The sequence below is a fragment of the Gobio gobio genome, assembly GCF_949357685.1.
Source record: "Gobio gobio genome assembly, chromosome: 13".
NCBI classification, from domain to species: Eukaryota; Metazoa; Chordata; class Actinopteri; order Cypriniformes; family Gobionidae; genus Gobio; species Gobio gobio.
This window is the reverse complement of record NC_137106.1, coordinates 35,916,830-35,934,240: the sequence shown is the minus strand read 5'-3', so window position 1 is coordinate 35,934,240 and position 17,411 is coordinate 35,916,830. Positions and strand designations below refer to the sequence as shown.

Here is a 17,411-nt window from a genome sequence, read left to right as displayed (position 1 = left end):
GTTAACAGATTGCTTTGATGCCGTCCACTGAGAGGAAAATTTTGCTGAACACACATTCTTAAAGAATATTTAAAAACCCACGAGTCAGTAAATCAGAACTGTTCAGTTTGACTACAAAAGACTTATTTCAGAAATGCCACCAGTTCCCTTTTGAGTTCGTAACACACATATGCAAAAATTAATAGAAGAGAATACTGCATTCACCAAAGCCCTGGACAATAACACTAGCATTCTCTGCAACTTTAATTAAAGCAGCAAATTCACGATCACTTCAGTTCTGGAATGTGAATGACAGACCCTCAGGATCTACATTTTAATCTAAATTCACATGTTCCGACACGTCCCTCACTCAGTTTTATTATTGTAATTGGAGATTTTGACTCCTACCTACTCTAGTTCTTGGGTAATTCCTACTAAATATGAATAAATAAATAAATTACACTGCCAACAAACAACCCAAATTCCCATGAGGAACTTCCACTGCATGTAAGGGATACATTTTGAATATTATAAGAGAATTAGTTTCAGCAATTAGTTTCAGCAAATGGCACAAAATATCTGTCTGATTTGAAATGGAAATCATTTGTGGACCACGGATGCTTGTTTTCACGCTGGTTAATTGATTAGGCGATGGGCAGGGTGTGGGTTTAATGTGGCTGAACATGTTTGTAATGCTAAGAGACGAAGCGTCGGGCCAAGAGCCGACTCTCACGAGCAGAGTTAATGCAGAACAGGGAGATTTATCAGCAGCCAGGGTCAAGACAAGCACACTTCTTCCACAGTTTGCTCATTTGTTTTCCACCCACACCCAAGAAATATTCATCCAGGACTTAACAGCATCTCATTAATGAAGAGTGAAAGAATGAGATAATGTGTGAGAGAGAAATAAGACAAAAGCCCACCATCCTTGTTACAGATCCCCAAATATGACTAATCATAAAAAGGTAATGTGTGTAAACTGTTCAACAATAAAATACTCTGAGTTTCATTCTCTAAATATTAGTGGCGATGATCACAAAATCCATGGTTCGAATCATATCCAAGTTTTTGAGTCACGGATAAATATAGGCCCCAGTATACTTCAAGCTAAATCGTAGAAATAATTGGTGTGAATTAATTTTGAAAAAATAAAAAAAGTGTGTTTGGAGTTTTGAGATTTTGAAACACCCTGCAAAAGTGAACTTTCTGAGAACTTTCTGGGAAAGTTCACTCCAGCCTAGTAAGCACCTTCGAACTACCATTGGTCCATAGCAGATGTATAATAGGTAGGTGAGGCTCTGAGGCTCCACCTTCTTTGACGTGGAAATATTCTCTGGTTCATTTCTTCTGCTCAGTCCTTTGAGGTCAGACACAAGTAAAACCTTGAACAGACTGGGGACCTGCTTTATAGTAGAAATCCGATGCTTGGGTACCATTCACATTTTAACCACCGGGTCCTGAAATTTGGTGTCGGAACCCAATGGTACCTTTTTTCTGTTCTTTAGGGATGTTTATTTCAATAACTGTAAAGAAACTGTAAGTCATTTATAGAAGTGTTATTGACATTATGCCAGAGCTGCCTTGGTTGCTGTCTGCCATTGTCTGTGATGTTGGTTTACTGTAATATTTACCCATAAAATAAAAAAGTAGGCTACTAGCTGCTTAATTGAATTCATAAAAACAACAATTTCAATATTTGTGTATTTTCTTGTAATCAAATAAAGACATAAAACATTCATTACATTTATCATGAAATTAAACCAACTTTTCTGTCAAACAACATGATGCACAACTGAGCTTTTTACTGTTGAAATTAAAACATGGAAGAGAAATTGTGACTTTTACTTTAAAAATTAAGTTTTGCTCATGTATTATTATTACAGTAGTGTTAGTAGTATTATTATTACTTTGAGACATATCTCAATTCTACTGTACAACAGTAATATATTTGTCAAGTTAAACCAAACTTTAATTTCGACGGGTTGCCGCGAAGACCTTTGAGTTTCTGTGCGTTTATGATATGACGATAGTTTTTCTCAAATGAAACGGTAAAATGCTGATGAAGTGAGAAGTGACCCTCAGGGCGTGACTCTCTTCAAATCCTGATATTAGCATTTCTGATATCAAGAATTTTAATGTTGATATCAAGAATTCAATTGTTGATATCAATATAATTTCAGATATCTAAAATGGCTTTCTTACTAGTAACAATCACATTCATGATATCAGAAATTAACATTGTCACTAGTGGCAATTAAATGACTGATATCAGAATGTTGATTGTGGATATCAGGAGTTGAATTGTTGATATCAAGAATTGGATTTGAATGGCAGCCTATGGTGACATTTCACTAGTGAAAATACCATTACTGATATCAAGAATTATTACTCGTTGAAATTCAATTGTTGATATCAAGAATTAGCATTTTAACTAGTGAAAATGTAATTGTTGATATCAAGAATTCATATCCATATCCCAAATCCCATTTCCTGAATAAAAGTCAAAACGGCTTGCCATAGTCCCAGTGTATTTCCTCTCCATCACCCCCGTACTGATGTTGCTTTACCACATATGTCTGACAGAAAATGTCACAACTCAATCCATCACCTCAGCTCTGATATGCTTTCCCATCTCCAGTCTCTATCTAATATATGACTAACATGTGTGACAGACTGATGAACACAGTATTGAATTACATTTGACAGATTTTACCAGAAAAAAAAAGAAAAAATATATATTTTGAAAATCATTGATGGGTATTGAGTCCAAAGCAATAAAATGGCTACAAAAGTATATATGTCATATTTGACAATTAAAAATGCAACAAAATTTGAGCACAGATGCCACTATTTTAGTTTTTTCAACTTACACAATACTTTCAAACATTTTACTTTTTGATTCAAGATTCAAGATTCAAGATTCAAGAGTTTTATTTGTCACATACACAGTTATATACACAATATACAACTGGCAGTGAAATGTAAACAGGTCCGCTCCATGGACAGTGCAAATAACAGTTACAAGAAATTAAATAGAAATAGAATAAAATTAGAATAAAAAGTATTAACATAAGTAGAATTATAAATAAATCAAGTTAAGATAAAAATAGGAAATAAGATAAAAATAAAAATATAAAAAATATGTGGATATGATAAGTGAGATAAACTGTAGACTTAAAAATAAGTGGTTAACATAAAATATATAATATGTATATATAAAGAAGTATAATGTGCAAGGTTTATTACAGGTTGTTACGCAGTAACAATAGGGACGTAAAGTGCAGTGCAATTGCAGTATGTGGATGTTAATGTTAAAAGACTGGATGTTTATGTGTGTGCGGGGGTGAAGTGAGTCACGTGACTGAGTTCAGGAGTCTGATGGCCTGGGGGAAGAAACTCCTCCTGAGTCTTTCAGTCTTTGCCATCAGGCTACGGAAGCGCTTACCAGATGGCAGCAGGGTGAAGTGAGAGTTTGCAGGGTGATTAATGTCTCTGATGATTTTAGTAGCTCTACCTCTGCAGCGTTTGGTGAAGATGTCCTGCAGAGACGGGAGAGCTGAGCGTGAGATGCGCTCGGATAAGCGCACCACTCTTTGCAGGGCTTTGCAGTCGTGACTGGTGCTGTTCCCGTACCACGCTGTGATGCACTGAGTCAGGACACTTTCTATCGCCCCTCGATAGAAACTTTTCAGGATGGCTGGTGAAACCCTGAATTTCCTCAGCTGGCGCAGGTGGTACAGTCTTTGCCTGGCTTTTTTCACCTGTGTCTGGATGTGTGTAGTCCAGGTCAGATCCTCGGAGATGTTCACACCCAGGTATTTGAAGCTGCTCACTCTCTCTACCGGTGTCCCGCTGATCATGAGAGGGGAGTATGACCGATGCTGTCTCTTCCTGAAGTCCACAATCAGTTCTTTGGTCTTGTTAACATTCAGAGAGAGACAGTTGTCCTGGCACCATGATGTCAGTTGCTCCACTTCGTCCAAGTATGCCGTCTCATTGTTGTTGGAGATGAGACCCAGGACAACAGTATCATCAGCAAACTTGATGATAGAGGTGGAGCTGTGTGTGGACAAACAGTCATGGGTGTAGAGAGAGTAGAGCAGGGGACTCAGCACACAGCCCTGTGGAGCTCCAACACTCAGGGTGATGGAGGTGGAGGTGAACTGGCCTACTCTCACCGCCTGGGGTCTGCCAGTGAGGAAATCTTCAATCCAGAGGCAGAGAGAAGAATTCAGGCCTAGATCCAGGAGTTTGTGTGTTAGCTTAATGGGAACTATGGTGTTAAAGGCTGAGCTATAGTCAATAAATAGCAGCCTGACATAGTTCCCACTTTTGCTGTCGATGTGAGTGAGGCAGGAGTGAAGGACGTGAGAAATGGCATCTTCAGTCGATCTATTGGGACGATAGGCAAACTGAAGAGGGTCCAAAGTGTCAGGAATGGAGGAGCAAATGTTGTTTTTAATGAGTCTCTCAAAGACCTTCATGACTAAAGATGTGAGAGCCACTGGACGATAGTCATTTAGGCAAGAGGGTTTACTGATCTTAGGTACAGGGATGATGGAGGATCGTTTGAAGGAGGTGGGGACAACAGATGTAGCAAGGGACTCGTTGAATATGGATGTAAAGAGCCCTGCGAGCTGATCAGCACAGGACCGCAGAACACGACCTGAAATACCATCCGGCCCAGCAGCTTTCCTGACATCCACACGTTTGAGTGCCCTCCGAACCTCGTCCTCCGAGACAGAGATCACGTGACCGTTGCTGCTCTGAGGGACTCTCTCTGACGCGTCACTCGCCGGAGTCGCGCTGCCGCGATTACCATCAAAGCGAGCGTAGAAAGAGTTTAACTCGTTCACCAGTAACGGATCAGCTCTCACCTCTGCAGAGGATTTAGTTCCAAAAGCACAGATGGTTCTCAGTCCCTGCCACATCCGCCGGGAGTCGTTGAGTTGGAAATGAGATTCCACTCGGTCTTTATAGCGGAGTTTTGCGGCTTTAACGGCGCGCCGGAGGGCGTAACATGAAGCTTTGTACTCCCTCATATCCCCCGTTAGGAGACCGGCATTGTAAGCGGTGGTGCGCGAGTTTACTGCAGTGCGAATTGAACTGTCCACCCACGGTTTCTGATTAGGGAAGGACGTTATAGTTATTGTTTGTGTGGCTTGCTCTGTCAGTGTGTTAATAAAGCAGAGCGCCACTTCTGTGAACTCGCTGACGTCTTCAGAACTCGCGCGGAACATGTCCCAGTCGACGTCATCAAGAGCTGCCTGTAGCGTGATCTCTGAATGGGATGACCAGCGTTTGACTTCCCTCCTCACCGGGGGCTCTTGAACGAGCCTTTGTTTATATTCCGGTGTGAGGAAAATGGCGGCATGGTCCGATTTGCCAAAAGCTGGCTGTGAACGAGCTTTGTAGGCGTTCTTAAACGGAGAGTAGCAATGATCCAGTGTGTTTGCTCCTCGTGTGGGACAGGAGACATGCTGGTGAAAGTTTGGCAATACTTTCTTTAGGTTTGCTTTGTTAAAATCACCCGCGACGATGAAAGCAGCGTCGGGGTGTTTGTTTATGAAGCCGCTGGTCACATCATGGAGGGCAGATAAAGCCAGCCCCGTGTCTGCTTGTGGTGGAATATAAACGGCAGTGGAGATGACCGAGGAAAACTCCCTCGGCAGGTAGAAAGGCCGGCACATGATAGTTAAATGTTCCAAGTGAGGCGAGCAGGATCGCGAAAGAATGGAGATGTTCCTAGGATCGCACCATTTCTTGTTTATCATGAAACACACTCCACCGCCTTTAGATTTCCCGGCCTCGGCTGTTCTGTCCATCCGAAAAACAGAGAAGTTCTCGGACGGCGTCACGGCTGTATCCGGGACCGCTGGCGTGAGCCATGTTTCGGACAGACAATAGATGTTGCAGTCTCTCATGTCCCGTTGAAAACTTATCCTGGCTCTAAGATCGTCCATCTTATTCTCCAAGGATTGGACATTTGCGAGCAAAATGCTCGGGAGAGGAGGACTGAATGCTCTTTTTCTCAGTCTGTTGCGGATCCCAGCGCGTTTCCCGCGGTGTTTTTTGAATCTTCGCCGTCGACTCGAGTGGCCATTGTTCAACTCGGCGTCCCGGCGAATCTCAGATGAAAGATTGGAGAAAGTGTCCTGAAACAGGTCAGTGTAGCGGTAACCAATTTCCAGAAGTGTTTTGCTGTCGTAACAGATCAAAGCAGATGATCCGTTGGAAAAAATAGAGAGTAAAAGAGAGTAGAATAATAAATAAAAGCAAAGTCTTAGCGGAGCGACCTGAACGGCGACCGAGCACGGCGGCGCCATCTTGTGGGAAAAATTTGCACCCATATTACATCACATTCAATTATTTAAGTTCTTAATTTGTCAGCACTTTGTTAGAAACAGCAAAAGAAAACTTTGCAATGTCACAGTGGCGAAGGGAATAACTCCTTGAAAACAGGAACCTTCAGAGAAACCAAAGTACCCAAATGATAGAACAATCCTTCGCTGTTTGGCAAAAATACAGTCCCTCCAGAATTTCACGTTTTTGCAAATACATAATTTATGCAAATCCAAGTAAACTCTGCATTATTTGTGGCAGCTTGAATTTTTGTCTCATTTCCACAAATTTTCCACAAAAAAAAAGTTAACTTTCTCTCATCTGGTCATTTTGAGATTTTTTTCTTTAAGATTTTTAAAGATTTCTCAGTCTAAAGATTTTATGGTTGTAATAAAAAAAGTAACAAATCCTTCCCTCGTGGGTAAATTTTGACCTCATAAGGAATAAATGGGATTTTTTTTTTATGTCAAAAAAAATCTGGCACAATCCATAACACACACACGCACAAATGAAGGCATGAGTCTATAGAACATCCTCAATGCAGAACACTCTCACATACACACACACCTAGAAATTCCCATTAAAATGAATGGGTGGGGCATATATTTTAAAGGGGTGGTAAACCACGATTTCACTATTCTAACTTTAGCTAACGTGTAATGTTGCTGCTTGAGCATAAACAACATCTGCAAAGTTACAACGTTCAAAGTTTAAAGCAAAGGGAGATATTTGCTTTTAAAGAAATCAGTTTCTAAGAACTACAGCAAACGGCCAGTAGGCGACTACACACATTCCTCCAGGGTTGGTGAAATCACCAGGCTCAATATTTACATAAACCCCTCCTCCGAGAATATTAAATAAGGGGGGGTGAGGCCATTTTGTATCGCGGCGCTGTTGTGGTATAGTAGGCTGGAGTGTTGTTGCCGCGATGCCAAGGAAACGCTGTTATTTTCATCCGGATTGCAGGTCTGGGGTACTTGCTCTGTTCAGCCTTCATAGGGACGGGGGTGCGTTGCAGAGCGTTTAACATAAAACATGTTATATGCACGTGTGTTTGAGTCAGCGGGGAATCAGGCGCACGCGGGGCTCCCTGCAGCACATCCACGGAGGAGAACATCCACCGTCTTCGCGATTTCAATGGCAGATTTGCACAACGTCAGCTGCGTGAAAAAAACACTGCCGGTGCGTGGATGCACGACGCGCGCGCTGCACATTTCACGGAGGACAACACAAACTTCCACAAACTTCGCGAGTTCAATACAGGATATGCACAACGGCTTGTCCTGAAAGCTGGATTTACAAACAGAAGCTGTTCACGGGCCACAACCTGTAAGTCTGATTTATTTTTCATCTATGTGTTTTCCTGTAATAGGTTGTAGCAAGGAAGTAAACAGATGACAACGCTGTTCTGCAAACCAGTCTGTTAAATGCTCATTCATACTTAACGTTATCCGACGAACACCTATCGTTACAAACACTAACGTTAAAATCTCAACAGCGAACCTGGCATTAGTGTAAATGATTCTTTGATTAGAGCTTTTATGTATTGTTTATCTACAGGCATGCTAAACATGGTTCTGTGTGTGATTTGGCTAACTTACTAGTTAAAAAAGCCAGTGCTTAGTGTTTGTTTTGGGTTAACGTTAGTTCTTGTGACAGATATTTGGCTATAATCGTTCTAAAAATACAAAAGTTAAAGTGCCATTCAGTAGCGATCATTATAGATCCGCAGTCTTTACTCTTGAGGACTGAACAGGTTCTGCTCGATCATCTTCACTCAAATGTTCTGGGTCTGATTCGGGCTCAGATTGGTATGGTTTTATTGACGCCGTTGTTTCTAACACTGACCAAAGCACAGCCTCCGATAAAGGTAAGGGGCGTGGCATTTCCGACAAACGTGCACTAGGCGTTTAGCGAATCACAACACACTGGGCCAGCTAACCAATCTGAGCCCATCGCGTATTTTTGAGGGACTGGCTTCATACAACCCGGAAAGCATCAGACCGTTTTACAAGGAGGGACAGAGCAGTGTAGAATAAAGGTCAAATATATGAAAAATAAGGCCATTTTTTTTAAAACGAAGCATGAACACATGTTACAGTGCACCCCACAAACACAGTCAAGCCTTCAAAAGAATGTGTTTTACCACCCCTTTAATATAAATAAAAATCAGTCATTCACAATGCAGACCGCACACAGATATGAAGTGGTTAGATATGAACACATTTACAATACAGAAAGACATGTTTACATATAAAACTATGGAAAAGCAGTACAGTAGAATGTGTTAACATTCATGTAAATGTTTACTTAAGTCAGAGATATAATTGTTAACGTAAACTATTGATTGTGCCCTAATTTTTTACTTCCACTCTATAATCTCCTTCACATCTCCCTTATTGCAATATGATTCCAAAAAACACTCAAACTGAACCCATCAAATAGCTAAAAACTCCCTATTTAGGTTAAATAACAAAGATACTGTATTTATCTCTCTTGTGTATTGATCTAGAAGCAAAAAAGGAAGAAAAAAACACATCCTTCTACAAGCAGCTCTAGCTATTGAATTACACAAATACATACCAACTCATGACTTTCAAAAAGACTTTTACTTTCAACTCATCACTTTCCAGTCATTTCTGAGTACTAGAAAATAATTGTTCAAATTATTTTGATTCAGAACGATTAGCTAATGAATAATTCACACTGATTTGTGAAGCAGTTATTCAAAAGAATCAACTCCACAGAAAGACTCACTCACAAATGAACATCCAAATCTTGCATCCAGGCCAAGAAAAAACAATTTACTAACTCGCTGATATCTACAGGATTTCTGTGACTGTGGAATCTAAACAATACATACTAATAAGTCACTATATGATCGAAAAAAAGTACTTGTAAATCAAAGTCAACGAATGCAAAAGTGCGTTGGACGCTCCTAATTCAAGCATCTGTGCATGTTTTACATAACTCGAGTTTTGCCCTGCTGTGGTGTTTAGTGTTTTTGTATTATAAATGCTTATAAGATCCACATTTGTGTCTTTGATCCTTTATAAGCAAGAAATGGCTGCTGGCTGTCTCTCATATAAAACAGGTGTTTGTTTTCACATGCAACAGGCATTTGTTTGTCCCGGGCCAGATGTGCAACCCCTTCTGTGTTTACATGCGATTCTGAAGAGAAGATCACCATTTTCACCCTGAAACGCATCTTTCACTCAATGTGTTCACAATTACGGCACGGAGTGACGGTTGGTAAACAAGCAAATAAAATCTACTCTCACAGGAATCCAAACAAGCGATCTCACTGACACATCTGTAAATAAACTAGCACATCAGCATGCACCTCAGGCCTCCACGAAGGAAATGGCAGAAAATTATGGGTAGGCCTTTTGGGATGTGAATTTCGTGAGGAATGTAATGATTCTCGATCTGAGTCACCATGAAATCAAAATAGACTATTCTTATTTTTGATGGAATATTGCAGTTATTATAATAAATTATCATCATAAATAATAAACATATTATATTAAACTTAAACTTATTATTTATATATTGTGATATATATCGTTATCGCAAGAGGCTGCAATGTATATCCCAATATGGATTTTAGGCCATTTTTAGGCGAAAAATAACTAAATTTAGTACTAAGAGGCGAATTAACTGTATGTGCACACACTTAGGGTGTGAGCACAAAATATGTGGGAATGAGTAAAATATTTTTTTTTTTATTTAAAGCCCTGTAACACCAACAATATTCACCCGGAGCAAATGAAACAAGTGAATGAGGGGAGGTGGGTTTGTGTGTCAATTAGCTGTCGGAGAGAAGCAAGAGCGAGAAAGCACAGGTGGTATCGTGTATATATTCTGTGAAAAATGAGTATTGGAAGCGTTTCAGATATTTCAGTATCGATATATTATAGAAAACTAATTTTTTCAACACTACATTTGACTTTGTTTATTATTTTAGATGCCTTTTTAAAAGACTACAATTGAAAAATGTATATTATATAAAATTCAACCCGCCAAAGTAGCTAGCCACTGCTGAAATCCACCTGCATTTGGCAGGATGGCGGGTGTTAATGTCAAGCCCAGCTGATGACGTGTTTACTGGTACAAGGGTGGGGCAACCTGCCACTCACATGAGGTCAACCAATAGCAAACCACAACCATCCACGATCCAATCAACTCCCAATGGATAAAACCAAATCCCACATTTCTTTCTTGTTCGAGAAGCCATTTCACTCAGATATACGTCAAAATAGGAAAGAAAAGAATATCGTAACATCCATTTCATGCCGACTTTAATGATCCCATTCACTTTTTCTGGAAATTAAACTAAGCTTCAACCTTGAACATGAAATGACTTAATTTAGCTTCTATGGACAACTTGTTCCCTGCTTTGAAGGGAAAAGACAAAATATAGCAGCATGGATTCCCAGCAGGTGACCTAGCGGCTCGATATGTATCCACGTACTCGTGACACACTGACACCATTCGCAACACTGCGTGAGATCCGCCGTGACACCCCGTCGCTCTGAGAGCATGACCCCTGCCGACTGCTGGAGATGACAATGAAAGGACACTTACTCTGGCAAGCAGGCTGATGGGGTCAAGGCCGGATGGAAGCTCCGATAGATTGCAGTTCTCCTCACCAAGATAAACCTGCAGTGTCGTGCAGAGATGCCCCAGGCCTTCCTTCTTCTCCTCGCTCATGTCGGTTAGATCTAAACACGGAACACAGCATTTTTAACTTTTGACAACAGTGATGAATTTAAATGAGCAGAAACTTCTTTTAAAAAATATTACTGATGCTGCATGGTATACATCAAAATACCATGGTATTATCATATAAAACTCTTGGCTACACAATGCTACCACCATAGTACCATATTCATGGTCCATTGTATCTGTGTGTCACCACACATCAAAGAAAGCAAACAAACAAGGTATTATTACACATTCAAAAACATATTACTTTAGTAATGTATTTATATATATATATATATTTATTTATAATTAATTTGTTACATTTATATAGTGCTTTTCTAGGCACTCAAAACGCTTTACATAGAGGGGGGAATCTCCTCATCCACCACCAATGTGCAGCATCCACCTGGATGATGCGACGGCAGCCATATTGCGCCAGAGCGCCCAACACACACCAGCTTATTGGTGGGAGGAGACAGAGTGATGAAGCCAATCGGTATATGGGAATGATTAGAAGGCCATGATGGACAGGGGCCAATGGGCAAATGTGGCCAGGATGCCGGGGTTACACCCCTACTCATTATCGAAGAACATCCTGGGATTTTTAATGACCTCAGAGAGTCAGGACCTCGGTTTAATGTCTCATCCGAAGGGCGGTGCTTGTTACAGTATAGTGTCCCCATGACTATACTGGGGCATTAGGAGCCACACAGACCACAGGGTGAGCACCCCCTGCTGGCCTCACTAACACCTCTACCAGCAGCAACCTGGTTCTCCCATCCAGGTACTGACCAGGCTCAGCCCTGCTTAGCTTCAGTTGGAAACCAGTCTTGGGCTACAGGACGATATGGCTGCTGACTTTGGAAAAAGAATACTATGGCACACATTTCTACAAAACTACTGTAGTATAGTACTACTGTCACGGGTGCGTGCAGGCAGAAAGATGAAGACAGGCGGATACAGTTCCAAACATATTTTAATAACAAATAATCCAAAAAGCAGGCAGACAGGAATCAGCACAACGCAATTAAACATAACGGTGACCGGACAAGGAGTGCAGGGGATGGAACAACTTAAGTAATAACACAAGTGAGGATGATAGATAACACACAGCTGACACATATGAACTAATTATGACGGTAATTATGGAGAGAGAGTGGCGGGAGTCAGAACAAAGAAACACGTGACAAAAGAAAACAAACTGAAAGTCCGAGAACTAAACTAAATAGAATGGTGACATAACACCCCCCTTTGGTCTCGCACCATAACATGGTGACACATAGGGGGGGACGGAGAGGGACGAGGAGATGGCAAAATGATGCGGGGAGGCAGAAGAGAAGGGTTGGTGGCAGGATGTGGCGAAGGGATGGTGATGGCAGGATGATGAACCAAAGGGATGGTGATGGTGGGATGGCGATCCCCTGGCGGCAATGATGATTGGCCGATTGCACAGACTCCCCAGTGCGGACAGTTCACGGCGGAGTCGAGAAGGGAGGACCTGAGATGGTGTAGTGGTGACTGACGGCATCTGAAGGACGACCGACGGACACTCGGCAGATGGATCCATAGGCGCAGACAGAGAGCCGACAGACTCGAGCGAAATCTCTGGCTTTGGAGATCTCGGTGATGCTGAAGCTACGACCGCCGAAGGTGGAGCCAGAGTCGTGTGACGACTGACCAAGGGGGAGCCGGCAGGATGAGGGAACCCGGTTGAGCCTCAAGTTTGAGGGTCTCCGGTGGTGCTGAAGGTGGGAGGAGCCAAGACGGAGCCGGCAGGTCTACAGGCCGAGATAAAGCGAAGAGGTCGAAGGCGGGAGGCGAAGCCACAGGATCCTCTCGCACGGGCACTGCAGGTGGATGCACGACCTGCGGCTCGACGTCACAGGGACTCCCTGGAGAAGGCGTAGTGCTGTAGACATTCAGCACTGGCGGGGCTAGAGGACTGGCTGAGCTTTGCGGTGATGGTGGCAACAGGATACTTGACAGACTCATGGTAAGTTTAACACATTCCGTGCAGGTTGACGAAAGAAAATCAAGGTACTGGGTGGGATGGTGGGGGGGTGGGGTGAGTCGTTGATTCCTCACTGAAGTCCTCATTTTCCGTGGTTACTCGTCACTCGTTCACTGATGTCGTGGGCTCTCACCCCTGGTCAGACTTCTGATGGAGCTCCACTTCCGGGGCGAGGGTCGGATCTGTCCTCTTTCTCTCAGGCTCTGGCTGACGCATCAAATTGCTGATAGAAATGATCCCCGAACCAGAACAGGTTCTTCAGGGTCTCGTCGTCGAAGGGGCTGGTGAATGCAAGACGACAGAAGCTGGTGGAAAAGGTGAGAAAAACGGTGCTCTCCTGAGCCACCGAAATTATTTGAGCACTTAAATCCATTTTAAAAAGCCGGTCATCTGTCACAGGTGCGTGCAGGCAGGAAGACAAAGACAGGCGGATACAGTTCCAACTGTATTTTTAATAACAGATAATCCAAATAGCAGGCAGACAGGAATCAGCACAACACAACTAAACATAACGGTGACCGGACAAGGAGTGCAGGGAAAGGAACAACTTAAGTAGCAACACAAACAAGGATAATAGATAACACACAGCTGACACGTATTAACTAATAATGGCGATAATTATGGAGACAGACAAGTGGCGGAGTCAGAACAAAGAAACACGTGACAAAAGAAAACAAACTGAAAGTCTAAGAACTAAACTAAACTAAACAGAATGGTGACAACTACCATGGTGTTCAAAGAATGCGGCATTATCACGATACATATCTAAAAACTATGGCACCTAACTAATTATCATAGTATTACCATGATATATGTCTAAAAAAATGATACTAACATGGTACATGTTAAAAAAAACACATTGTACACTGATTCCAACACACTAGTAACACAGTTTTGTCATTGTTAACTGAAACAAACTAAAAGTATTCATTTAAATAAAGCTGAAATTAAATAATATATACAATTAAAACGTAAAAAATTTTTTTTATAAGTGTTGCCTTGGAAACTAATTGATATCAAATAAATTTAAGATTAAATACTAAAACAAATAAATATAAATTAAAGCTAGAAAGATTTTTTTTAAACTAATTAAAATGACAAAAGTACATAACAAAATTACTAAAACTTTCATTTCAAATATATTAAATGAAAACTGAAAATACAAAAATAAAAGCTATTCAAAAATAGTAATACATACTATAATAGCTATAAAATAATACTAAAACATTAATATATGCAATAATATTGTACGGTAATCATGCAAAGTATGTAATTATAACCATGTCAAAAAACAACAACAATAAAAAACATGATAATTAGAGTCACAAAGTTCCAGCTACAAAATTATTGTTTTTTCACGGTAATTTCAATTAAAATGTAGCTGCTCATAAATTACACTGGATGCGATGCAGTAATAAATAAGAGAAACAGGAACCGAATCAAACCTAATTAACAACTTCACATATAAAATAACATGCTGATATAAACAAAACCGAGATGAACAAGGAAAAAGGTTAATGATGACCAATAAGTGTGAAGCACAAAAGAGTTGAAACAATATAGAAAATTGAGGTTTGTGTGTGTTTTTGTTGTCACCTTTTGGGTGTGTGTTTAGTTGCAGAAGATTATTTAGGCAGTTGTTTACTGTGTGTGTTCAGAGAGCTTTGTATTTCCTGACTGTACCAGTAAAATGCATGTCCGATAGTGGAGATTTTAGTGTCTCTTCAGAAAGGTAGAAGCACAATGAGTGTGTATGCGTGATTTATGTCAGCTTTGCCAAACATATGGGCTTTTCCATTAACCCTCCTTCTCTGATCTACTTCCTCCAAACAAACCATCAATGAACTTCAGTGTGTTCACTGCTGCTGCGGTAGACAGAGCGAACGTTTGACCCGCGGCAACAGCTCATATCTCTCGCTCTCACACACGCATTCAGCATCTTAAACACAGACACACGGTAGTAAAACTCTGCAGATTCAACACATAAATCTGGTCTGCCATCACTACGTGTAGTGCCTTTTATCATCTCCTTAAAAATTATATCTCTGAAATACAGAACCAAATAATACTGTTTAGGCATTTTGGAGAAAATTAAATGATTAAAATGCAATCTTTGCATAATCACATTTTAGAAATGATAGACATTGTAGATAATAAAAACCAACAAATAGCAGGCACCAGACCAGTGGGGTCTGAAAACTCTCCGGAGAAGAAAACAACAGGGCTGGATGGCAGACAGATCTACATGCTTCCCACTTCAGGAGCATGAGAGGTTGAACGTGTGCAGAATTATGAGCCTGAAGACAGGTGTTAGTCCCCTTAAAGGGATAGTTCACCAAACAAAAAGAAGATTTTTTGATCATTTACGGATTCTCATGTTGTTTTAAACCCTTCTGTATCGAACAAAAAAAAAAGAAAAGAAATAGACAGTGAGTGTTGATACTGGGTGTGTCTCAATCCGCTCACAAGCTTGTGTATCAGAATATCATGTACACAAATTTGGGCACTGGTAAGGACTGTAAAGGATGCGGACTCACTCCACATTGGGACACTGATGACTATTTCTGGTGACGTGACAACGTCCTCATTGTACAACATCATTACTGGTATTTATGAACAACAGCAGAGCTTATATCTTTCTGACATTACTAATGTTATTTAAAGTACATTATGATAAATACTTTGCTTGTTACATAAACGTGCAACATTTCAGCTGTAAAGAAATGATTAATGTTAGCTAGATTGTGTTCCTTACCTGTCTAAAGATGTATGTTTATCCTGAAATATTATAAAATAATGCTTTCTATTTTTAAAAACATAAATTGCGTGTCATTATCGGTCGTTATGTGTAATGAGTTGGCTCACGTGATTTAAGTTTCGTGCTTCAGAACTTCCATTAAGGGAACATAGTCAGCATCGATGCCCCCTGGTTTTGCGGTGCATTGTGGGATTTTTTTAGTGAGCAAACGTTTCAGAGCACTGGAAGGATTTTGTGATTGAGACAGCCCTTAAAATTGCGACTCCCTGTGCCCTGACTACTGAAGTAGGGAGCTGATTGAGACACACCCACTGCCAATCATAACGCTGGCTGTTTATTGAGAAGCCTTAAAAGGAGTCGCCCCTTAAAAACAGATCATTTCAGACAGAGGGTCAAAAATAATAGTTCTCTGCATATATATTTATTTCTTCATGCAACAACAACAACAAAAAAACATTATAAGTGAACCTAAAGGAACATATTAAAATAATTTTTAAAAATCATATAAAACCCACCATAAAAATAGTCAATAGAACTTGTGAGGTACATAAGGTTTCTGAAATAACATGATGCTTTGTGGGAAGAAATGTTCACATTCTTATTTGTTGAAAAATTCACCTATAAATCTCAGTTATTTCCATTATGCGCTTGTGATGTTAGCTGGGTTTCCGTTCATGTATTTTAATGAAAATGTGTCATATCACATAAATAAAGGTGAATGTAAACACTAATATGCAAATAAAATACCCAAAAAGTGCACAAAGAACATGCATGCTTGCTGTGGGGGTTGTGTGTGTGTGTGGGGGGGGGGTACTTACAAAGCAGAATAGATTATATACGGATTACAAAAGTTTTCCAATAACCAATTTTAAATTTCTATTTATCAATGAATACTGAAAATTGCATCACAAAAATATTAAGCAGCATGACACTTGACTGGAGTAATAATGCTTTGCCATCACAGGAATAAACTATTAAAACAATATTTATTATTATAAAATATTATTACAATTTAAAATGACTGATTGATTTCACAATATAGCTATACTTACAACAAAAAAAGAAAGGAATAATCAAATAAATGGTGACTTAATTAGTCATTAGAGTCTTATTTGTAAAGCAATAAAAAAAAAAATCTGACCAGAAATTTTTGATCAGTAGTGTAAGCTACAATGGAAATGTATATTCTGAATAAATTCTCTCTCTATCGCACTCTAAACTGCAAATAAATAATTGTATTTAATGAAAGATCCACAGTGGCTACAACATCAATTTCTATTTGGGCATAATTTGCCCGGGATGTGGTGATTTCTTCCTCTTAAACGCGTGCAATGAAAACGCAAATTCGCAATTTAGATGGGAACGCATAAGTAATGACATTAATGTGCCATGACCACTCATAATTGACATAAAAGCTGTTGTATCAATTTTTGGGTGAATGATTCCTTTAATTTCTGCAATTTTGCATGTCTCATTTACTACCATTAAATTGTGATATGTACAGTATAACAGGATTAAATCTCCCATAAAGCTCTTAGCCACTGAAAAACCCATCATTCGACCACTAGCTGAAATCACACGGACACATGAAGGAAGGAGATCGAATGAAATGTT

The 17,411-nt window shown here is 40.2% G+C and overlaps 1 protein-coding gene across 1 annotated transcript in view; it reads right to left on the bottom strand.

Annotated features, from left to right (window-relative positions):
- smyd3 (SET and MYND domain containing 3) overlaps positions 1–17,411 on the bottom strand; it is a 292,840-nt gene that overhangs the window by 229,386 nt on the left and 46,043 nt on the right. The window contains exon 5 of the mRNA XM_079832285.1: positions 10,909–11,045. Coding sequence (XP_079688411.1) covers positions 10,909–11,045 — 137 coding nt within the window. The remainder of the gene's footprint in view (positions 1–10,908; positions 11,046–17,411) is intronic.